This window comes from Corvus brachyrhynchos, unplaced genomic scaffold, assembly GCF_000691975.1.
Source record: "Corvus brachyrhynchos isolate BGI_N302 unplaced genomic scaffold, ASM69197v1 scaffold28, whole genome shotgun sequence".
Taxonomy (NCBI): Eukaryota; Metazoa; Chordata; class Aves; order Passeriformes; family Corvidae; genus Corvus; species Corvus brachyrhynchos.
The window spans coordinates 3,900,307-3,925,070 of record NW_008246058.1 but is presented as its reverse complement, the minus strand read 5'-3'; the positions used below and the strand labels follow the sequence as shown (position 1 = coordinate 3,925,070).

At 38.9% G+C, this 24,764-nt stretch overlaps 1 protein-coding gene and 1 long non-coding RNA gene across 2 annotated transcripts in view; one reads left to right on the top strand and one right to left on the bottom strand.

The window, feature by feature from the left end:
- Positions 1 to 818: 818 nt before the first annotated feature.
- Positions 819 to 24,764, bottom strand: part of LOC108449577 — a 36,033-nt gene continuing 12,087 nt past the window's right edge. Inside the window, exons 2-4 of the long non-coding RNA XR_001865793.1 lie at positions 3,932 to 4,066; positions 2,846 to 2,877; positions 819 to 1,361 (exon numbers count right to left, since the gene is read on the bottom strand). This is a non-coding gene — a long non-coding RNA (uncharacterized LOC108449577). The remainder of the gene's footprint in view (positions 1,362 to 2,845; positions 2,878 to 3,931; positions 4,067 to 24,764) is intronic.
- TBC1D31 (TBC1 domain family member 31) lies at positions 1,356 to 23,743 on the top strand. Its single transcript, XM_008642619.2, is given in 22 exon segments — positions 1,356 to 2,282; positions 2,285 to 2,447; positions 2,970 to 3,085; positions 4,866 to 5,044; positions 7,392 to 7,543; positions 7,960 to 8,119; positions 8,356 to 8,556; positions 9,748 to 9,924; positions 10,718 to 10,797; positions 10,889 to 11,035; positions 11,373 to 11,506; positions 12,475 to 12,608; positions 13,191 to 13,370; positions 14,381 to 14,613; positions 15,225 to 15,377; positions 16,541 to 16,676; positions 17,608 to 17,700; positions 19,400 to 19,540; positions 20,354 to 20,548; positions 20,952 to 21,102; positions 22,578 to 22,694; positions 23,384 to 23,743. Coding segments are annotated over 22 exon segments (3,210 nt in total). The 5' UTR covers positions 1,356 to 2,260; the 3' UTR covers positions 23,530 to 23,743.

The following is a 24,764-nucleotide window of genomic DNA, read 5'->3' as shown; positions in this document are numbered from 1 at the left end:
ACCCGGGCCCACCTAAGCCTCTGCAGGGTAGTTGAAGGGGCAGCGCGAGGATACCCGGTTAGGTAACGAAGGAGCACGTTCCCCTTGAATTACAGAATCGTTAGGGTTGGAAGGGACTTCTGGAGATCATCCAGTCCAACCCCGCTGCCAAGGCAGGGCAACTTAAAGCAGGTTACGTGGAAGGGCGTCCAAGTGGGTTTGGAAAGTCTCCAGAGAGGGAGACTCCACGACCTCCCTGGGCAGCCTGTTTGGTGCTCTGCCATCCTCAACGTAAAGAAGTTCTTCCTCCTGTAGAGGTGAAACTTCTTGTGGTTTAGTTTAAGGCCAATGCTCCTCGTCCTGTCGCTGGCACCAAAAACAGTCTGGCACCATTCTCTTGGCACCCACCTTTGAGATACGTGTATCGATGACATGCTCTCTTGAAAGCGGAGCAGGTCCTCGAGGGTGCTGTGAAACCTCCGTGCTCAGGCTGCTCACAGTTTGGCTGGGCACTTACCCCAGTTTAGTGCTTCGGTTTTGGTGGTATTGAATAAAATGCCATGGGGGAATTGCCAGAGTTTAATCGCAGTGTGGTATGCTATGTAAATACTGCCTGGTCCAAGCTGAAAAGCAGCAGCACAAATGCTGCTTCGCGTGCCTCTGCCCTGGGGGCCTCTGGATGCAGCGCCGTGAACTCCTAACTCTGTTCTGCTGGGTTAGTTTAGTGGCAGGAAAACTTCTGAAAGGCAGAGAGCAACGTTGTGAAGGTCTTGGGAGATACTGTAGCTGCGGTGATAAGTACTTGCGTTTCAGCGTGGTTTTAGAAGCAGAAGTCATACTTCATTTGTTAGGGTCTTTAATGTCATACACCCCCCCCCCCCTTCATTAGATTTTAATTATAATTTAAAATATCTTATCTTTCTAGTTTCATTTTTATGGTCCTTTTATTGAAGAAAAGAATAGGCTTAACAGTGAGGTGCAATTAGTTCTATCTCTAGTCTGCACCATGGATGTATGACTCTTCTTCTGGTGTTCACTCAGACTTTGTAACATGCCCCCACAGCCCCATGCAAGTGCTGAGTAGCATATTCTGCATCTCAGAGAGCTATCAGCATTTTGTATAACCATGGTCAGAGCATTCTGCAAGTGCTCTGCAGTCTTTAATCAGCCTGCCAATATCCTGCACAGTTTTAGGTGTTTCGTTTAACTGTGAATTTACATCCAAGTGATAATACAAAACGATTGCCTTGCTTAGTGTTAGGCAGTAAATCCAAGAGTAGCAGATCTTCGAAATCTTGATGTCCTACTTCCTGGAAAAATCTTCCTCTTACAGCTTATTCTGCACATTTCAGCATCTGGCTCCATATTATGTGGACAGCACCCTACAAGGATAGAAATGGACAACTGGAAACTTTTTTTCTATAATATCTCAGATGAATAGTAATAAACAAGGCTTTCTTCATAGAATCATAGAATGGTTTGGAGTGGAAGGGAGCTTAAAGATCACCTAGTTCCAACTCCTCTGCCATGGGCCTTCCACTAGACCGGGTTGCTCAGAGCACCATCCAGCCTGGCCTTGAATACTTCCAGCGTTGGAGCATCCAGAACTTCTTTGGGGAGCCTGATTCAGTATCTCACCATCCTCACAATAAAGAATTTTTTCCTAATGTCTAAACCTAATCTAAACCTCTCTTTCAGTTTGAAGCCATTCATCTTTGTCTTGTCATTCCAGGCCCCTGTAAAAAGTCTCCCTGCCTTTCTTGTAGACTCCCTTCAGGTACTGGAAGACCACAATTAGATTACCCCAGAGCCTTCTCTTTTCCAGGCTTAACAATCCCCATGCTTTTGAAGACTGTGAAAAGAAGTGATACTAAAACTGATTTTTCCCACACCTAATCAGAGTGGTTTCTTACAGTAATGCACAGCTTCTTAGTTTTCTAGAACATTTCTTTGCAGTGGTAATGATGAGCCACGTTCCTTGCTGAATGTTGAATTGGGCTTTCAGATTCATTGGTAGATGATACATCAGCATATATTATCAGTGTTATTCATTAATAGTGGAAATCAGGTAACCAGGAACCACACAAAAGCATTGTGAATGGTGAATTTCCCCCTACCTACCTTCCAACCCAGTGAATTACTTCCTCTGTAGTATATTTTTTATATTAGAAATACATGGATTTCATGGAAGATTTTTCATAGAACATGGAATATCAGATTTGTAAAATCATAAGATAGAAACATTTTAATCCTATGTCTTGCAAATATACATGGTAATAAAATGATCCTAAGCGTGGTTGTTTTTCTGGCTTTCTTCCCAGAGTTATAGTAAACATCATTCGCAGTGTCCAAGGGTACCATTCAAAGACAATACATTTTCTGAATGCGGCTTTTGACAGTTCTGGGGATTCTCTCCTTGCTGGAGACCGCCAAGGGAATATATACGTTTTTGACTTGAATGGGAACAGGTAAGAATATTTCTGTCAAGACTTTTTAATTGTCTGAGACATCTGTAGCATTCAGGGGCATGGAAGTTGCCTAGACAGGATCCCACAGGTTGGGTTTTAACTCGATAGTTTTAAATAGATAATAGTTTGCTCAGGGCTGAGACTACAATCGTTTAGCTGCTCAAAAAGATCAGAGGCTTGTAACTAAACAGAACAGCAATGCCACAGAACTTAAGTGCTTCCACAAGAAGTTATTCTTTGGCAAACGGATCAATGAATGAGCCATGAATTACAGTAGACTAGACCTAGTGTTTTCATTTGCAGAAAGACATCAACCAGTCCTTTAGCTTTTTACTACTGAGTTTTAAAATATTAGCACTGATTTTTAGATCTGTTATAATTGGATATGATTTACTTACCCCGTTCTTCTGAGTTGATTTATTTTTTCTCTCTGTGAAATATATTGAAACCGATTAAGTTATTTTACTTCATGTTAAATGAACCGAAGTTTCCTAACACAAGAGAATATGTATTTTTTAATAGGTTCAACCTTGTTCAGAGAACAATGCAAGCTTGCACTGCTTTGGCATTTAATCTTCGCAGAAAGACAGAATTCCTTGTGGCTTTGGCAGATTATTCTGTTAAGTGCTTTGATACAGGTAAGGAGTAATTTCAAAGTTTAAATGCTATCTGTATTGGCATGAAATAACTACATAATTTTAGTTTTGATCTTAAATTTTTGGATAGTTTGTTTTATGGAAATCATACTGTGTATTTCATGCCATATGTCTGACAAAGAAAAGTTTGGGCTATAGTCCTGTGGGTAAATGAACCTAAATGAACCCTTTGCTTTGCCAAAGTTCTTTATTCCCACTGAGTCACACAGGCATCTGTTTAACTGAAGTCCACCACAGGACTGTAGTTATGTATGTTACCTTCTTTTTAAATGTTTGCTTAGAATGAGGTACTCCATTAAAACCAAAGCCAGTTGACAGTATGTTAGTTTGCAACTGAACAAGTTCTTAACTATATTTACAGTAAAATATTTGAACAAAGTGACAATGTACACTAAATGTCAATACTTTTGAGTATTCAAGTAGTTCTATATCCTTATTCAAAAGCAATATTAAAAATTAACTTCACAGCTATGTGTCTCTGTCTTGATTAGAAGTTAAATGGTAAAGGGCAGTAACAATTCATTCTTCATAAATTATTCTTTACCTATCAGAAAATGCAGTTGTAATGTCTTCATTCTATCCAAATATAATCTGAATTTCAATCTTTTTAAAAAGCTGTAGGAATCACTCATCTACAGTTTTAGAGTTTGAGATTATCTGTGAAGATTTTAATGTAACACAATGTTCCTCAAAATAGAGGAAGAGTCAAAGCCTGAAATCCTCTGCACTTTTTCTCTTCTTTTCAACAACAGGAAGACCAAACTTAAGACATTTGGATGCACTATCAAGTCATACTGAAGAACGTTCTAAAATATAAATGGTACTCACCTAAGTTGGTACTGGGTGAACTATTCTTAGGGAGTATTAGACAGTAGTTACTTGATGGGCTCCATCCCCTTCTTTAGAAGGCTCTCTAATCCCATGTCACCTCTCAGGTGATGGTAGTTTTAAGTACTCCATTGTCTGTAAGCACAGCAGAAAGTTTGACTGTTAGTCTTTATGAGCTGCTTTGTAGCCATTTCCTATCTTTGATGGCACAGCAGTAGCTGGAACCACCCCATGGACTGCCAGGCAAACCACCCAATGTAAACACTGTAATTGCCGCAAGTGCAGTTTGGTTGCTGAGGGAAGATTAGTGGTCATGCAGTCACAAGTGGGAGACAATGTAGTCAGAGGAACCATTTCCTTAGAATGCAGTGCACAGCATAAAAATGTTTTGGATTCTAAAAGATTAATGAGCTGTTGCTTTCTGACTCTGCCTTTCTATAGTCATAGCCCGTTCTCATTAAACCTTTCTTCTTTGCACCTGTAAATAGTTGTGTAATCATTCACACATTCTGTCCACAAGTAAAAACAAGTGCAGAATTCTAACTAGAACATTCAGTCTCAGCTTCTGTGGGTGTTCACATCAGATATTCTATGAGGCATGCTGAACTTCACTGATCACATTGTTCATGACTTTTTAAGACTGATTTTTAGGCTAAATTAAACAAGTCTGTGCAAGTTAGCTTTCTGTGCAGAACTGAGCATAACTTATAAAATCGGTTATTTGGAGACGAGGAGAAAGTTGTGCCTCTCTATGGTTTAATAGCTGTTTGAAGACTGAGACCTTTGTTTCTTGTTTGTTGGACTGTGATCGCAAATGGTTATATACTAGTTATGCTTAAAAGTCTCTTTCACGGTATAGTGTTGACAATAAAGATTAAAGTAGTAGTTGTTCCACTTTGAATGACTTTCATATCATTTTCATCAACTTCTGCAGGAACCCAGGAGCTAGTTAGTTGGATGAGAGGCCATGATTCTTCAGTGTCTTCCATCTCTGTCCATGGCTCTGGCAAGTATGCCATCACTACTTCCACTGATACAGCTCAACTGTGGGACTTGGACACCTTTCAAAGAATAAGAAAGCTGAATGTTCGTCAGTCTGTGGGTATACAAAAGGTGAGTAAAGAGCAACTGCTAAAGGGTGAACAAGCACACCACAGGAGGTATAACATCACATATTAAAATCATATTACTTGTAAATAGTCTTTAAAATACAGCTGAATCTTTTTTGTCTTCTTTGGGCATATCATCTTAACTCTCATCCTATCACATCACCCAGACCACTGAAACCATAACTCAATAATTGCAGAGATGTGCTGTGAACTTTTAAGGAACCTCCATTTTTAGAGATACTCAAAACTTGCTTGGATATGACTTTGACTAAACCCAATTTAACTTGGAAGTTGGAACCATCTTCTAGGTTGACCTTGCTGTAGCCTAGGGTGGGCTCAGAGGACCTGTGTAGATTGATTCCAACCTGAATGATAGTGGGATTTAAGGGTGTTGTTAAAAAAACAGTTTTGGTGTCATAATGGTAACTTCAGTCACCACCACCTGCCCCATTCAGCTTCTTCTTCCACAGCTCTTCTGTGTGTGCATGCAAAACACTGAATGTGGGAACAAACAAGGCTGAAAAGGAACTCAGCAAAAAAAAATTGCTGCTTTTCAGCCTAGTGGTTTCTTTGCTTCTGTTTGCTGCACAGACACACTGGAACAGCATGGGTTGAGAAGGATGACATGTTTGTGTCAGGGAGTGGTTTAAGTACTTCTCCCTTAGCATTACACTCTTTAAACAGGTCTGCCTGCGCCACCAAATGCCACACTTTGGTCTAAGTACTACAGAAAGTCCTGACACAGTGCCTGAGCATGGCTTGCACACGTGCTGCCCTGCAGTGAATAATCTGACAAACACCACTTCAAACCAAAGTTCTCATCAGGCTGGCCACTAAAAAGCCATGCTGCTTTTGCAGAGACCCAGGCTATTCATTTGAGTATCCTCACCCAGTTCTGGGTCAGGCAGAAATTCTGTCAGCTTAAAATAGTCATCTAGCAATTACTGTGAAAGATCATCCATAAATTTTTGTTTGTTTATTAAAACTGTTGTGTGTTGCTAAAATAATTATAACATCTTCCCTCCAAAGAGGCAGGCATTTCTTTAGTGGACACAAGATTTTTCTACTGCTCAGTACCTTTCTTTGTGTAGGCTATGTGTAGGGACTTCTTATTGGTAAATGGCTCTTAGAATTTGGTAGGATCAGGATGTTGCAGTATGGAAACAACCTTTAAAGCCAAACAGCGATTATGATTGAATTAACAGATCACATTTGGGAATCAAGTGCCTGCTGTCTTGGTTTGGTGCTACCATTTCTTATAGGACATTATGCAAATGATCTAGATTCCATTTTTTTGTCTTTAGAATAATGGTATTTATTCTCATGCCACGATCTAAGACATACAGATGAGTAAGTGCTTTACTGAAGTTCAGGTTTATTATTAGACTGCAGACCTGACACTCAGGGTGCAAAGATGGATTCTTGCTTGCTCTGTGGGCCAGTGTAGCAGTGTCACACTAATCTTGTACTTTTTGATGCCTCTTAAGCCCAGTTGCACTCCAACATACACCTTCTATTAGGTTGGCATGGGGCAAAGGTAATTTAAAAACATAGAGACTGAGGTGCAGAGTGAACAGACAGCAGGTGAGACAAATGAAAAGAAGACAAACACATCTACAATGTCCATTTCCAAAGCATCACTGTTGATTCAACAGCTGCCTGTGACCATCCTGTGGTATTTTTCTATAGCAAAGCAGAAAATTAGCAACTATTTGATACTCCAGTTTACCAAAATTTAAACTTCATTCATCTTCTCTCAATTCATTGTCTAGTCTTCCTCAGGGTCCCTGAAGGACAGACAGCTCTGTCTGAAGATAAATGACTCTGGTAGCTGAGATGACTCTTTTCCCCACAGGTTACTTTTGCTCACTGTCAAGTGACTCATTTGGCCTGAATGTCCAACTTTCAGTCACTAAGATGAAACCCAACCCGTATATCCGTATTCAAGATTTTCAAGGCCCCAAGAGATCATTCAGACCAAAACTATGAACTTTGTAGCACTGACTTAATCTCAGCCAGTGATGTCCCCAGCGTTTATATTATGTCCTTTCTGGCCCTCATCCGAAACAATAAAGTTTTACAGTCATAAAAATAAGACAGATAAAATTTAAGTTATTTCAGTGAGTTAAAGTGGCTTAGCAAAGGGTACAAGTTTTAACCAGTGCAAGGAGAGCAAGCTCCTCTCTAGACTGTCACAGGGAACAGGGACCGGTTCCCTGTGAGATCCAAGCCTTGCACAGTTACGGTAATAGCCACACCTACCATGCTTTATTTTGCCATGCACTTTGGTTAATTTAAAATGTACTTCCTTGACAACATCCCATTTTTTTTTCTTTTCCATATTCTTCCAGGTTTTTTTTCTTCCATTGAGTAACACCATTCTCAGCTGTTTCAAAGATAATTCTGTTTTTGCATGGGAATTTGATACTCTTCACTGTAAATACCAGTTGCCAACTCCTGTAGAAGGTTCTGTATTATTTTATAAGGTGTTTGCAGTTACCAGGTAAATTGCTATTTTAAACATTCTAAGGCAGACTAAAAAATCATGGTTTTAAACAGGTTCTCTTTCTTTATTTGTAGTATTTTATGAAAGTATTGAGCTATATACTATGGTAAGCTTTTGAACTCTGCTGTGACTGATACTTTGAGCAAGGATCAGTAGCAGTTTTTATTATAGTCTCATAGCAGTTGAAATAAAATAGGTTGATTTTTAGTGACCACCAGGGTTTAAACTATCCTTTACTAAAGCAATTTTATTATTTAGGAGCTATTTTGTTCTTTCAGGAGAGTATCACAGAAATAATGGCAGATGCAAAAGTGATTTGAGGGCATAGAATAAAATGAACAATCTCTCTCTTTAGCTAACCCTAATTTAAATTATACTATGCTGATGGAAACATTACCTCATCTGTGATCCAGGGATGGTCGGACTTTGGTAGCTGGTGGGAAATCAAATCATCTTCACTTATGGTGTTTAGAATCAAAGCGGTTGATAAGAATAATCCAGATGCCTGAGAAAGTGCGAGCTGTCCGTCATCTGGAATTCCTCCCTGGCAGTTTTGATGGGGGCTCCAGTCAGGTCAGTTTTTTTATAAAGCTTAAGACAGGAGTATTTGGTTAGTTGGTTCAACACCTATACTTGGAGGGCTTTTGGGTGGCACTGGGGATATGGGCTCACAAGATACGAGAAGAAAGTTACTGTGCTGAATCTTTGCTCAATTGCTCCTTTAATTTAATGGAATGTCACTGCTGAATTGGGTATTCCACTTTGTTTTACATTGGCAGTATTAATGGATGAATCCTTTTAACTTATAGGTCCTTGGAGTGTTAAGTCAAGATAATGTTATGAGATTTATCAATATAGAAACATGCAAACTTCTTTTTGACATTGGGAGTCCTGAAGAGGGAATTAGTACAGCAGTGATTAGCCCCAACGGACAGTATATTGCCTCAGTAATGGAAAATGGAAGCCTTAACTTATACAGTGTCCAAGCTTTGACTCAAGAAGGAAATAAGGTATTTTACATTTCTTAAAACAGGAGCTTTAATCCCCTTAGAGTTGATATTTGTCTGCGTATCTTTTGCATCAGCAGTAGTTTGCAGACGTGTTGAAGTGCCTTATTTAACAATACAAATAAAGAAACAGTGATCTGTACAGTTTCTTTCATAGTTCCTCCAGCCTGACAGATAATTTGGTGTTTTTAAGGTGTATATATCACTGTGTTACTGGTGTTGGAAGAATAGGGAAATGGTATTTCTTTCTACAGCAATTTGTCTGCATCAGTTTCTTTTTGTAATGGTGTTTTGGGGGAGATGGAAACAGAATAATTGTGCCTTTTCTGTTCCATTTCCTATAGGAAATGTTTTGCAGCTAACGCTCTCTTAAACTGTGGGCATGAATGGTGCTTTTGTTACTGTGATTTTGTTGTTCTTACCATGTTATTGGATACCAGCACCCATCATTTATGGCACAATCATACACTCCTAATCCTTCCTAAATAACAAACATTCTAAATACCAGTTCTTATTTTATTACATTAATTTATTAATGGGAGTCACATTTCTAAATACAGAATTCCATGTATCTTTAATCACTATGTCTTTGAAGTAAACAGTAACCAGCTCTGGATAATGATGGAGTTGGAGCTGAGGAAGGATGTGTAAAGATGTCACACGCATTCCATTTGCACTTTTGCTGACAGTTTGACATGAACTGGGATATCCACTTTGTCACTTGCTTTCACAATCTCCAGCATTGAATTAATTAATACCTGCCTGACACCGAAGACTAATTAAAGTTTGTAAAGGTCTTCTGTATTCTTTTAACTGGTGCTATAGAAATGCAAAGTATTTTAATGACACTGAGAAACACACTAAAGTAAATAACCTGGACAGTACATGATACACATCTATACTATCCCAATTATATTTGACTGTTTGCTAAGGAAAGGAAATAACATGGTGTTTGAGTTAGCTTGGAAGCTACATAAACCTTCTCGTAGTTAGGGCAGTTTTATTCATGGACATTGTTTTTCAGGAGTATACAATCTATATGTATTTATTTACAGTACAAATGTGTTTTTATTCTTCTTTCTATGGCCATCAAACTCAAAAATGTGGCACATAAAATAGAGGTAAACAACAAATTATATTTCTGTGTAATCTGCTTTACAAGATTTTAACCAAGGTATTTGCACTTAATACTAGCCTCCACCATCCATGTTCAAAGTTGTACAAGATGGGCCCAAGTCCACATCAGAGGCAAATAAACTGATAACAAAAGTGACTTCTGGAGGGTCAAAAGGGCCATGGAAATCCAAAGGAAGCAAAATTCAAAGCAGATTGCTAAAACTGCAAGCAAATACATCACTTGAAAATAAAGAGGTAGGAAGAAGTTGCAAATATTTTGTCCTTCAGTCTGCAGCATTTATATTTCATTGCCATTTGCTTTAAAAAATAAATTCAGGCACTGATACACTTGGATATTTGAGCAGAGCAGGCATTAAGGAAATTTTAGTACCATCTTCTCTCTCTATTTAGCCCATACTCCTACAGTATGTGACACAGCCAGAGCTGCCTCCAGTCAGCTTGGGGTACCTCTGCAGTTGTTCAAGCAACTTGTGACACATATGGATATTTGCTAGATCTGATCTGCTTCCCTGCAGAAAGCAAACTGGCACCTCTAAAATGTCTGCCTAGAATCCATTTCCTTTTTTTCTTAATTATTTAGAAGATGAATTACTGTTACATTTGTTCCCCTCTGTCATCACTGTGCCATTTTCTGTCTTTATCATGTGCCTTATATGTGTATATATTTCTATATCTATATCTATCTTCCTGTTTATGTGTCACCATATGATCTATTTCTTATGTCAGTATTCTTTATGGTTTTTGCTGCATCCATCATTTAATAGTACATAGTTCAGTCAGTTTGGGTCTGATCTGCTTCTGACTGAAATCGGTGGCAGCTGTTCTTTGAGTTTAGGAGACAATAAATGATGTTTTGAATTATCTTTTGTTTTTGTTGAAGTACCTAGGACTGTGTTACATATAGCAATACATATTTGATTTTTTTTTTTACACTATGTGAGAAACTTCAATATTTAGCCACTCTAATAGATTAGAGTGCAAAGAAAGAGAAAATGGTTACATTTACTGTTGATACCATGTTTTGTAGAATGAATTGCCAGGTGGATTAAACAAGAAACGTCTGCGGGCCTTATTGAAAGGATTTGGAGAATATCCAGCTAAGTACAGGTATTTTTTGTGTGCATGTTCATGCTTGCACAAAATAAAATTGCTTGTGTTTACTGGCCTATGCTTGACTAAGGCTGCATTTTAATTGCAGGATGTTTGTTTGGCGTTCCTTATTACAACTTCCTGAAAACCACTTGGCATTCAGTAGCCTGATAGATAGGGGAATCCACAGTGCGTTCATAAATATTCAGAAAGAGTATCCCATCAAAAGTAGGAAACTGCTGAGAGTTCTACAGAGGTAAAATATATATTTGTATAAATTTAAGTATTATGGATTTTATTTTCATATAGTCATCTGAAATGTATCCAGTAGCTGGAATCAGCTGTAAGGAAAATTCTAAAATGAAATAGTAATGCCCTCATGCAATTTTGCTTTGATAACTCATACAGTCCTGCATCTGTCTTGAAGTTCACAATCTTTCTATGTTGTGGTTGTAAAATATGTACTGAACTCATACAGTCCTGCATCTGTCTTGAAGTTCAGTCTTTCTATGTTGTGGTTGTAAAATATGTACTATATTTTTGTTTGGTTTTGGACCGATGTTTTCTACACCTTTGTTTGCCTCTGTGTACAGGACCTTGTCAGCTCTAGCTCACTGGTCTGCTATCTTTGCTGAGACACCTTACATGCCTTTGCTAGCATTCCCATTTGTAAAATTATTCCAGAACAACCAGCTGATCTGCTTTGAAGTTGTTGCTACAGTAGTTGGTAAGCAATGATTTTAAAAACTCCAATATGCTGCAACATGTTTAAGCTTTCCAACACAAAAGAGCTTTCCCTGCTGAAATGCGTAAGGTATTTCCTAAGAGGCCACCAAGGTGTTACCAGGAATTAATATGGAGCTTAAAACAAAAACCTTTTGCAGTGTTTCTAGCAAAAAGTTAACAGTTTTAACAGTGTTTGTAAAGTCTAATCGAAATGTATCTAGCATTTGCAAGCCCAAATATATCTAGCATAATTATGTTATAATAATTAAGTCTCTGAGACATGGGAAGAGTAGTCACAGCCACCCACCCCACCTGTCACCTGCTTCCAGTCAACAGGGAATGATCTCTTTCAAGGTTTTACTCTGTTTAGTTGTACTGAGCATGTGGTAACTCAAAACTAGGCATTTGTCTGAACCCTGGCTGTGGCTGTATTCTGAAGAAACATTCTAAATTAAAGTGCTTTACACTTGAATTAGTTGTCACAGCTGCTGCTAAGTCTACAGAAGATATGTGCTGCCAAGCATACATGCCCACTTTGCAACCACATGCTGTTGGTGAATAAGTATCCAAGTTTACTGAAATTATTCTTAGTAGGTTAAAAATTACTCAGTCCAGGCTGTAGTTTTGTGAGACAGAAATACTGGTTTAAGTATTCCCATCTGCCTCCCATGCCTTAGTTCCACAGCTCACAGACTTTTTTTCATTTTATATTTGAGCCAAATTAGTTCTTCAGTCTGGTTCACTGTGTAATGACACAAAAACTCATGCCAGTGCAGCTGGAGGAGCAGTGTACTGTGGGAATGGTTTAGGAATACTAGGAAAGAGAAGACGTGGGAATATCTTAAATAGGTTTTGCTGCCTGAAACGACCTCTTAAATGCATGAGCTTTATAACCAAACTTTAAAGGTTGCCATGAGTCTTTCACTCTGGATTACAGTGGATTGTGTTCAGCTTCTTATTCTCTTTCAGTTAATTTTTGTCAGCACTGGTTTGAGTACTTTCCCAATCCTCCAGTTAATGTCCTTGGTATGATGGAAAATGTTTTGGCACATCATGACAAAGAACTACTTCAGCATTTAATAAAATACAATGTGACTTCACAGGTAATATTCTAGACAGCTTTTGTATACAAAAATATACTGTAGTGAATAATAGTGTGCTTGTCTTTTATTTTGATGTATTTCTAGTTTGGGGGGAGTTTTCATTAAATAACAGTGAATTACGTGGGAGTGTAAAGAATGTATCATTGCTTACCTGTTGTTTTTCCTTGTCCATGATCATATATATGCTACTGTAGTTCTTTAGAAGTTTTTTGCTTTCAAGTCCACATTGCTTAAAAATCTACTAATCTAATTATAAGTGTACTTTTTTTTACATGGATATAGGTGTGATGAATTTATTTTGTAATCCCTGTTTATCATTAAGGATGATTTTAGTTTCACAAATCTAAACAGAACATTTAGACATCCAGTGAAATAAGAAATGTATTTATAATCACCCCAGATTACCCTTGAATGTTTAGAGAGGGTAATGAAACTTATCTTGAAATGTTCTGGTTTATTTCCTCTTTCTTTCATAAATTAATAGATTCTTGGTATAAGGCAAGAAAAATCATATTATTTCTTTAAGAGGGATGGTAAAATTGTACTAATGGATTATTTTGTCAATTTTCCCAAATAATTTAGGTTTATGCTTGGCCTCTCCTAGAAACACTCTTATCTGAGGTTCTAACAAGAGAAGAATGGCTGAAAGTCTTTGACAATATTTTCTCCAACCATCCTTCATACTTTCTAATGGTTGTCGTTGCCTATATTACATGTTCCAGAGCTCCCTTGCTCCACTGTTACCAAGCAGCAGATTTTGAGGTAAACGTCTTCATATTTAAGTCAATCATGTGGAAAAGACATATAAAACATTGTATCTGTTGTTAGACAGGTTACAAGGAGATCCATTTCCACCTTAATATATTAATACATCATCTGGTACTTGACAAAGACACAATAAATGAGTAAAACATTGAGCAATTTCCTGCAGTTTCATGCAAGGAGAGATTTAAAAGCTTTCATAAGCTTTCTAATGTCACTAAAAGGCATTTTATAAATTTCAATAGTTCATCAACCACAAAATAATTCTGTCTCTTTTTTGAAGATCTGGTATGGACTTCTCCCTCTGGAGACAATACACAATAATTTTGTTATGTTGTTCCATTATCCTCCTGTCCGATTTTGAAAATTAGGCAGTATTATTGGATGTTCTCTGCAGCTAAATTAAAACGTTTCCTTATGTTTAATGTTACATGGGAAGAGGATTTTTTTCTTATGAAAATTATCTCTGTAGGCAAACAAAGGGTTCCACCTTTAAAATGTGCTTATAAGCAGTCAATTTGACTGACATCAAGCAAATAACATTATTCCTATGTTTAATAATGACCTTTTAGAGATTTTCTTGGTGGCTAAGATCTTTGACAGGAAGAATAGTCCTGCAAGAAGAGAAACTTGCAAGCTTCATTGTTGAACATTGAAAGCCGAGGCAGGTTTATCCAGTGGTAGGAGTCACTGTGTGGGCTGCTGGACACTGAATTGGCACCTAGCTTCCCAGATCCCTTACACAGCTGCCATTTGAAGACAAGGAAAAGAACTAGAGCGTACTTTGACACCTTGAAGAAGTTTGGCTCAAGTCACTTGAGCTGGTGATGTTTTATGAATTGGTAGGGAAAACCTAAAAAACTTTTTTAATTAACTGTTGAAATATAGATCTTGCTAATCTTCCTGATTATTTCCAAATATGTATATTAAAAATAAATATATATTTATGTAAAAATACATTAAAGTGCATAATCTTGAGTAGAATGTAAATGGCAGCATGTCTCTTACAGTATTTCTTTCATCATCGTAACAACGTGGACATTAATGTTGTGATTAAGGAAGCCTATCATCTTATGGAGGCTACACCACTGGATATCCATCCACAGCGTATGCTTGATGACTTCACACCACTTACAAAAGAACAGTACCCTGTATTTAATAAATATCCCACATTCGTTGTGGATTATAAAGCTCAGGAACGGGAGAAGATCAGACAGGATGAAATTGAATACTTGCGAGAGAGGTATTAGTGGAAAATTGAAGACAGTCTCAGACTGGGAGGGACAGGTGGACATAATTGCCTTTGTATGTTGTAATGTGTATTCTTGAGAAGAGAGACAAGAAAATTCAGGAAAAGGACTTTAAATAGCTGCTAAAGGTTGAGAGTTGCTTGGTTTGACATGGTTTTAAGTTAAATTGTCAGTCTTATCTTAAATAGAAAATGTTTGCTAATTAGCAGAAAATACTGGGCCACAAGTCACCAAAAACTTGGAAGCTCATAGCCTGAGCCTAAACCTCTTTTGACATTGTGGGATCCAAGTTTGAAGGGCCAGGAGTTCTTAGGTTGCTATTGAAATCAGTGGGTACCATGACAAAAAGGCACCCTTAGAAACCAGTTTTTGTTAAGAATGCAAGGAAGGAAGTACGTGCACTCATCTGTAATGCCCTGTTGTCTCTAACAGTCAATATTGTAACTTTTCCTCATGTACTTTGTCACTACGAAGGGGATGCCATGTTCTTTTATGTCACCTCATTTGAGCAGTTCTTTGCTAGTACTGTTACCAATTTCGAAGTAATCAAGTAATTTCTTGATATTTGGTTTGAATGATTAACATGTAACCTCCTTCCATTTAGACAATTTGCACATGAATCAGCAGCCAAAGCACAGGAACAGAAAGCAGAAGATGAAGTCTGGTATCAAAAGCAGAAATTACTTCGAGAAGCTCAAGAACAGAGGCGAAAAATCCTACTGGAAGAAGAGGAGAGGTTGGCAGAACAGCGGCAGAGGTATTAGAATATAAGAAACATTAGGGGTCTGGCTACTGTATCCTGCTATTACATTTTTAACCATGAGTAAAGGAGAAATAACCACTAATTTGTATAAATTGTAATGTGGGATAACTGTGGTCTGATGGGTCATATTTTGGTGGGGGAATTAAATGATCTGGGTTGTATTACTGCCTCGCCTATGACTCCCTTGAGGGAATACAGCAGATTAAGGTCAAGTCACTTCATATTTTTGTGTCAGCTCCCAGCCATTTGTCTGGTTCCTTTGGATAGGAAAGTCTCTTAAACAGTCAATTGCTGTGTGTCTGCACATTGAGACTTCAGACTTGCACTGTGGGCAGACTCACACTGCAGAGAGGAGAGTCACTTACAGGATCAGTGACTGTACGCAGTCTTGTATTTCTAATGGATGTAGAAAAAAGACTGCTTTATGTATCAGTTGATGAGCAAAGAGTTGTGATAGTAATGATGCTGAACTGTAAGTTTGTACATTTTGCACTTGGGAAGGTTTAAGAGAATTTCAACATCTCCACAGTTTCTTAGATCAGCTACAGGTAATCATATAAACATTTAAGTTGGAAATTACCTTTAAGATCATCAAGTCTAACTGTTAACCCAGCACCACCAAGTTCACCACTAAACCATGTCCCTAACTACTACGTTTTTGAGCACATCTCCTAAACCTCTGTAACCTACAGAGGTTTTTTTTAAAGAGGACAGCAAGCCTTTATTAACAAACTAATTCTTGAGTTTGTGGTTTTGTTCCTCGAAAGAGTTTGATATTTTCCAAATAAACTTGGGACTAATTTTGTGCAGCAAGAGGTACCAGGACACTGGCAGTTATTCTAAGGAGTAGTTTCCAGTTTTGGATCCTTGCAACATTAAACTAGTACTTATTAAAGTGGAACAGAGACAGGGTACAGGACTTCAAAGCTTAACTGGAGACATTGCCATTAGAAGATATTTCTGTGTCTGTGAATTTAATTTTGTCTCATAAATGAAAACTGGACAATTTACAGGAATGAAAGCAGCTGTCCTAAGCTTTGTAAGTTAGAGACAAGCTCATAGTAACTAATGGCTAACTGCACAGCATGTTTGTGCTCTTTGGTACTGACCTTTTACATATATAGGTTCCCTTATTTCTGTTTATTTTGGCCTTGAAGGCTTGCTGTTGCAAAAACAGAACTGAAAGTAAAGGAACTGCAACTTCTAGATGCTTCTAGAAGGCGTTTTCTGAACTACCAGCAAGATCAGCTTCAAATGGAACTGAAACGTCTTGATGATGAAATTGCAAGAAAGGTTGAGTACTACTCAGGCAATTCTTTTCCATAAGGTTTAATAGTGAAAATAAACAAGGAAAAAATGCATAACTAAAATTTTAGTTGATATACTGTGATTTGTGAGCCTAGAGGTGTATTTAGCATGAGGTGAACTACTATAAGTGGTAAATGCATAATTTAACAGTTTTATTTGGCACTTAGTATGTTCCACTGTCTTGCTTTAACTGGCAAAATTCCTGAGAAAAGCCAGATTCACTGATTACTAGCAGTATTGAAAAATGTAATGGGCTCTTTAAAGGACTAGTGAATTCTCAGTTCTCAGCTGTCTGTGGGCTGTATGGCCAGATTGCAAATTAACTCTGCCATTGATTGAGAGGCTCTGCAGTGGCCTCTGGCCAGACCTGGCTCTGCTTCCGAATTACTAACTCGGGCACCATGGCATGCAGATGCTGCGAATGGAAGCTTTTGCAACTCATGGGCATGAATTGAGCCTTCGCAGGGCTATTCCTTGTGTCTCAGCAACACACTTTGCAGAGCACAGTGCAGCTGTGTGGTTGTTTCTGCAGTCAGGGTGCTGTAACACTCCTTAGCTCCAGCTCAGCACAGATTCTGCCAGGTGCAAAGCGGCCACTTCCCCTTCTGCCTACTGTTCTCCACAGTATTCTGGCTTCAGAGACTCCTTCCTCGATTCAGAGCTGCATCTGGCAGGTTATTAGCATTAGTTCAAGACTGGTATTTCCCTAACATAGCTTGGCTGGAGGCAAAACTCTTCCTATGCTGCTTATCCACCTTGCCCTGTGCTTTTGTTATGCAGTATTTCCCATTCTTCATATGACAGAAAGTTAATCAGAACTTAGGGGCATGGGGGTTTGGACTTTCTTCTTGATAATGTTTATTCAAAGCAGAAGAATTTCTTTACTGTATTTTCATGTGTTTCTCTTCTCCACAAGGCGTCTATGAGAGAGCAAGAAACAGCTGCTGCTGTTCAAGATATAGTACTACAACAGATGGAATTTGAATCACAAAAACAGCGTTTTGAACAGGTAATTACTAGGGAACCATATTAAATATAAACATTTAATGGTTCCTCCTTTGAAGTTCTTGAATTTGATTGTGTTCATTCAACCAGACCTTGTGAGGAAAAGGAGGGTCTGGTTTTTTCTCTTTTTCCTCTTTAATAACTTTTTTTAGAATAAACCCTTTTGATAAAAACATTAGCAGAACTCACTATTATCTTGGGGAGTTTTGGGTGAAGATACTCATATCCTCCCCATTTTATTCTTCTGTGCCGAGGCATCATTTGGTTGCTGCAGGGTTTAGCTGTGGGCTCAGCTGCTTGAGGGAAGTGAGGAACATGTAAAAAAGAAATAAGTGTATAACAATGTGTTCCTCGTCCCAGAAACTCCCACCTTTTCATCTGTGATATCCAGACATATCTGCATTTTCTGGAGAGAACAGTATAGCAGATTGATGTAGATGATGAAAAAATGTCTAGTTGCCAACAACATCATTAAGCGAAAAGGAGTGGATGGTTCATTGGGAATGTGCAGTTCCTTTTTGAAATGACAGATTTATTCAGAAATAAGGCTATTCAGTAATAAAGGGCTTTAACCAGTAATTCTGTTTAAATATTAGTTAATTATTATAAATAATTATTATACATTACTGAAAAGCAAGGATGCCAATGGAAGGCTTTAGAAATGTTCATTTTGGTTAAAAATTCTAAGTTAAGTTGTTTAGAAATCACAGCTACATGTGCCCATCTTGAGTATGTGTAGATCCAGTGGAATAAAGGAGAAGTAGACATCCAGCTCTCTGACTCATTTTGAAACATGTGTCAACTTATATTTTGGTTTTTTAAAGCTTTTGGTCATATACTTTTTATAATTCATACTGAGTGTGACTGGGCTAACTTTCTGTTAGCATTTATTTATTCAATACACAGCCAACTGTATTGTGGCTACATAACACAAACCAGGCTAAGCTCATTTGTATTCCAGTACATGTAAAGTCAGCTCTGTCAGGGAACTAATTCTACAGTGATCATCCTCTCTAGGCTAGAAAGGTAGCAATTATTTAACTAGCTGAGGATCTCTTGTTTGCCCACAAGAGTCTGTGCAGAGAGGCTTTCCCTGCAGTTTCACTGCCATCAGTGAGGGTCCCTACTCCAGCTTCAAAGGCCGTGTATGTTGACTTTGCCTCAGTTGCCCAACAGATTCCCACAGGCCTGGGAAGGGGTTACGACTTTTCCAGAAAATTGTGTAGATGTGCCCTGGTGAACATGAAGAAAAGGTGGTGCTTTTTCTGGATCTGCTGTTGGGTTGTGCTACTTTGGCAAATCATCTCTGCGGTCAAGCTGCAGATGTGTTTATTACAAACTCAGTGCCATGAAACACAATTTATATTTGTGAAACATTTCAGGGTTTTGGCTAAAATTTTCATGATGAGTCTACTTTATTTAGGTTGGAATTCTGCTTTTATTCTCCACAGTAATCCAGAGAATGAAATTACATCCCCTGTCATGACTCACGCCACTGTTAGGACTCATGCTTCATCTAATTCCAAGCAGATGAAACAGCAGGGTCTATGACTTTCTTGGACAGTTACGATATGTAATGGGATGAGATGTGGGGATATATTCAAATACTAGTTTAATGACATTTTAATAAATATTAAAGAGATGGAATTACCAATGTGAGCTAGTAGCTTAGCAACAATAATTTTTGTTTGTGTGCTTGGCAGCATCTAATCCAAGACCAAGAGGCAGTTACAAAGGAAATGAAAGAAGAGGTGGATGCCCATCGAAGAAAGGTGGATCTGGAAGATCAGCGTGTTCAGAGATTGATAGAAATAAATAAAGAAGAAATACAGAAAGCTCATGCAGTAAGACAGTTGCATCTTAACATGTGTTCGGGGCAGTCAATATGCTAATTTATACAAGTAGTACTGGTTCATAGTATTTTGATTGCAATTAACTAGTTCAAGTTAATATGGAAATATTTTCTAAAGAAATCTAATTTCTAGGTACCTATACTAATAGATTAAGATTCCATGTTTAAAGTTTTGAGGTTTTCAAAAATCTGACTGAAGTGTCCAAACAGCTATATAATATTGAAATTCACTGGACCTGCCAGAAATACTAACTTTTTTTTTACTTCTCAAAACTTAGCATGTAAGACTCAAAAGTACTTTTCAAAACAAGTTATCCTTCTGTTAAGGAACGTGTTTTGTTTGTAACCATAATGAAATCTCAAAGGAGATTTCAGTTGGTAGTACTTGGCAGGAAAATCAGCTGTAGAAACTGTCTTCTAGATCACAGTAATGAATGTGTGTAGCTTGACATTACGAATTGCTCAGATTTCCAAGCTCTGAACTTGTAACTGTGCAGTTGGAAAAATAGTTGCAGCTATCCCACTGCCCATATGCTTGGCATCTGCATTTGTATATTGTCTAGAAATAAACATACGGGTCTGAATTTTTGTAAACAGCGTTTGATTTTTGGAAGCAGATGGTTGTGGGTGAAAGTATTGGCATTCAGGTATCAATCTTATGTCAGCTGCACTTGTTAATGAGTGGCTCTAGCAGGGACATCTGACAGGGATACTGGAGAACACCTCAGTTTGTCTTGCCTGGTCTGTAGGTAAGGCTGTGCAGTTGGAACAGACTGAATTTCTGGTAAGAAAGGTGTTTTGTTAGGTGGCTGAAGAAAATCTAGCCAAAGCTGAGCAGAAGCACATTGACACCGACTGGAGGCTGCAAGCGCAGCGGAGACTCAGGCGTGATGACCAGGACCGGCAGAAGTGCTACCAAGAGATTGTGAAGCTCCTGCATGACAACAGGGTGAAAGAAGCTGAACTCCTGAAGGCTATGAGGGAGACAGAAGAAAAAAAGGTATTTGCATAATTTCTTTTTCTAAGTGGGCCTGGCAAAAATGTAACTGTCTTTTGCCTGTACCAGGGAGAGCACAAAACTGAAATGTATCCGGGAAATATTTTGTTAGAAATCTCCTTTTCTGTTTCGACTGGAGTTTCTGGAAGCACTAGAGTGAATTGGTAAGGATGTTTTAGCCTTAGGAAAGCATATTCCTATTTCTGTAAGTTCCTCTCTTTTTTTTTTCTCTGACCCAAGACTTCTACCTTTCTCCAGGTGTTTGAAAGAGACATTTTTCAAAATGAAACCTTCACATATTTGGATTTTAGGGTGAAGCATAATCTGTAATAATCCAGATGGTTCTCTTTGTTGCTTTTTCCTTGCAACACATCTGTTGAAGACATTTAATATCTCTGTTGCACAGTGGGAAGACGTTGTACACAAAAAAGCTCAACTGGAGGAAGAGCAGAAGGTGGCTGCTGCTGCAGATGAGCACAGGAAGCAGTTCTTAGATGACAAAATGAACGATGCGTTAGAATTGGCTGAGAAGCTGCAAAGGGAAGATGGCTGTTCTGGTGAGCACGTAGATAATACAGGTCTGTGTGGATGTTGGCATGCAACAACATGAAGCATTCAACAAATGAACTGTCCAATATTTGGGATAAACTTAAGCATAACTCCTTTACACAAGTGCTTTTTGGTAATATTCTTTCATGAAACGGTTATATCTTGGAAAGAAATCTCGGTTTGATATCTATCAGATGCAGCAATATAAATGGCATTTTTGTAAGAGCACAGGTTTAGTTCATCTTAAGACAACTGTAAAACTGCATCCGTTAGAAATTTTCTGTCAAATAATGCTGTCCTGTGAGGACATACAGTATTATACCAAGAAGTGGCTTTTCCAAGTGTCTGTTCAAAAAAAACCCCAACAAACCCCAACACATTTATGTGCTTCCAGAATTGGCCAGTACATCTGATGCCTTTTCCTGGTCTTAAAATCAAGAGTCATACACAGTTAGAAGGGGAAAAGGGATTTTACCTTGGTATTTATTTTAAGGATCCTTCGGTGTACACGTCTAGGTCGTATGCATTGAGATGCACCCCGCCGAGTCTATCCCTGTGTGTCTCTCTGTGTGTCTCTGTGTCTCCCCCCCCACCATTGGGTATAACATTATAGGTTTTACTAATTAGCATATCTATCACAGATTCCCCAATGAGAGGCTCAAGTGAGCCCCCCCTCACCAAGGAACCTTCCCCTGGATGGTTCTATCTTGGTTTACAGAATGTGTTCTGGAGAGGACCTTGGGGTCTGGGGCACACTGATCCCTAGCTACGAAGCTTCTAAAATGTTTAGTCTCTTAGCTTGACAAACAAGTCCAAGAATGTGGGGAAAAAGCACTGGGAATACAGAAGTTGTAAAAAGGTATAACAGGGGTATAAAAGAAAAGGCAAAAATCTTCATGGCATCACATCCTTCTCAAGTGCTGCATTTATATGTTTTTGCAGATATTTCTCCTATCCCCCCACCATATTTCCAAGGCTCACATAAAATGAGTGATTAATATTAGGGTTAAGTGGTTAGTGTTGCTTTGGGCAAACTTTTTCAGCCTTTGTCCTTATTTACCTAATGTTTTAGTATGGAGTAATTTGCAACTGTGCATAATTAAAATGGGTGTCTCCTAAAACTGCAAGCATGAGTAGCCATATTCCATATAATCTTAGCGGCCTATTTGTCAGAAGATTAATTACATAGGAAGAAACAGCACATGTAATTTCTTGAAGAGCTGCAATTTCTTAAAGGGAATTTTAAGAAATTAATGAAATTGCAGAGCTTTAATTCTGTAAAATGAAATGCAGTGATGCATAGCTTTGACCTGAAGAGTACTGACCTCTAATTCTGAGCAAATTGTACTTGCCATTAGCTGGAGTGGGTGATTGTTCTAGCTTTGCTTCCTGGAGAAAAACTGTTTTACCTCCAGCTAGAAAAATTCACTAGAAGCTTAAATATTTTTAATTTACAAAGGATCCTTCTTTCCATTTCCCACAGAGAGACACTGTGATTTAAAGGCCACGTGTACAGAGAGAGGGCTAGAAGTCCAGCAGGTGCCAAGGTCTGGAAATATCCATCTCAATGATTTGTCTACATTAGCACCATCACCACGCAGTAAGTTTCTAAGTTAGGACTCCCTTTCACATTTAGTTTCAGAAGCATTGCTGGAACACCTGACTGTGTGATTGAGTCATTAGTTGTGTAGGTGTTTAGTGGATAGTAAACCAGTTTATTGTTGTGTTCTCTTTCACACCTGCAGAAAATGCCTTTCCTACCAGGGGTGGCACAGGTAGGAAGTGCCTGAAGTGTGTCACGTTATGAGAGTGGTCCTAGTAAACCTCAGCCTAGTTTAGTCACATTCTGACTTGATCATCTTGCCTATGCTTTTCCTGTGTTCATAGTTGTGTATGATTTGGGAATGTTGAAAGGACATAGAGCTGTCTTTCATAAAATATGACTGGGAGTTATATAGTCAAGAATTAGTCTAATCATTTCCTCTGGTCTGTCCTAGCTACTCTGGCAGTGAAAGCACAGTTTAAAATCCAATGCACCTTATGTACAAAAGTCTGTAGGCAATGAGAACCTCTGGACCTACTGTAGCCTCCATTAGCATCTGACCTGGTAGCCAAACAGAGGCACTGCTTTCAAAGAACTTGCTCTTACCAGTCTGAGGGCTGCCTCACATCCAGTGGTACCAAAAAACAGCATTTCTCTGCCAGAGGTGTCTGTTTTCCAACAGGTATTTGTAGTGTTTATGGAAAACCACTAGTTGCAATGTTAATTCCAAGTTTCTTGCACTTCAGTGTCTTTAGACAGAAGCCGAGCAGAACTGGCACGCCAGGAGCGGGAGCTGATGGCAGAAGTCCGGCGGCTCAGACAAAGGCTCACTGCACAGGCCCAAAACAGACACCCTCCAACTCGTATCCCAGCTACAACGTGGTCACCTTGAGATGCTTTGCTCTGGACCTTAGCTGTACTTTCAGATTATTAATCAGTGAAAAGCTAAATATGTATAGTGTGATTCAGGATGGATCATAGACTGTTTACTAAAGACTTGGGGAGATATTTTTATATAAGAATAAAATGCTAGCTAGAAAATGTCTGTTGTTTGTAAACTTCTTGTTATTTGTTACTTCTAAATAAACTCACTTTTTACCATTAAATTACTGCATGTGCAGTATTTGTATACTTCATTTTTCTTGGTGGCTGCCTTGACTTCAAGAAACAAACCACTGTTAAAATGTTGGTTTTGTCAGTGATGTGTAAGTGGATTCTACAAGTTGCAGCAGGGAAATTTGCAATTAGAGAAAAAAATCCTTTCCATCAAGAGCCAAACACTGAAACCAAGGCCCAGAGAGGGTGTAGAGTACAGGCTGCTGGAGCTGCATGTCGTTATTACACACATTAGCAGGTTCATTTCACGAGAAAGAAGGGGAGGGAGGATCTAAACTAATACTGGCACTGGGCAGACCCAGGCAGCAGCTTTTTGTCACCTGGGGCTGAGAACAGTCTCTCTGCTTCTCATTAAATTACATGAAGATCTAAGTGCACAAAGGTACTTGGTTATCCTTGCCTTAGCATCCTCTGCATCTGAAACTAGAGAGTCACATTAGCAGCAGCCAGGGTCCATGGAAATCTCACTGCAGCCCTCAGCAGAGTGCGGAAAAGAGGCATCATTCATTTTCAAAGGGAGTAAAATGCAACAGGCCAGGATCATCTTGGAGGCAGAGGGAGTAGATGAGAAAAATTGCCTTTTTCTGGTGATTGTCTTGAAGTTTACATATGATTATTTCTATACTTAAAGGGAAATAATAAACCTGCTGAGGTTTTGGCCTGCACCTTGGGCCATATGTGTATGTGATTATGGTTTGTAAAAACGCTGAAGCTGTAAATGTGCATAAACTGGAGTGTTTGTCGCACGCGGGGCCGGGGTCCTGCCGTGTCCCCACCGCAGCTCCTGGGCCCTGCCCGACCCCGGGTGTGCCCAGCCTGACCCCGGGTGTACCCACTGCCCACCGAAGGAGCCACTTCCCCATCCCACACCCCTGTACGGGCTCGGAGGCTGAAAACCGTCTGCCAAAAGGTAGAACAGTCGCAGAAGTTCTTCCCGTGGGCCCAGCACCGGGACAGACAGGCCCTTGACCTGCAGCTGCCACTTCGGAAGGCACGACAGGCACGGCGTGG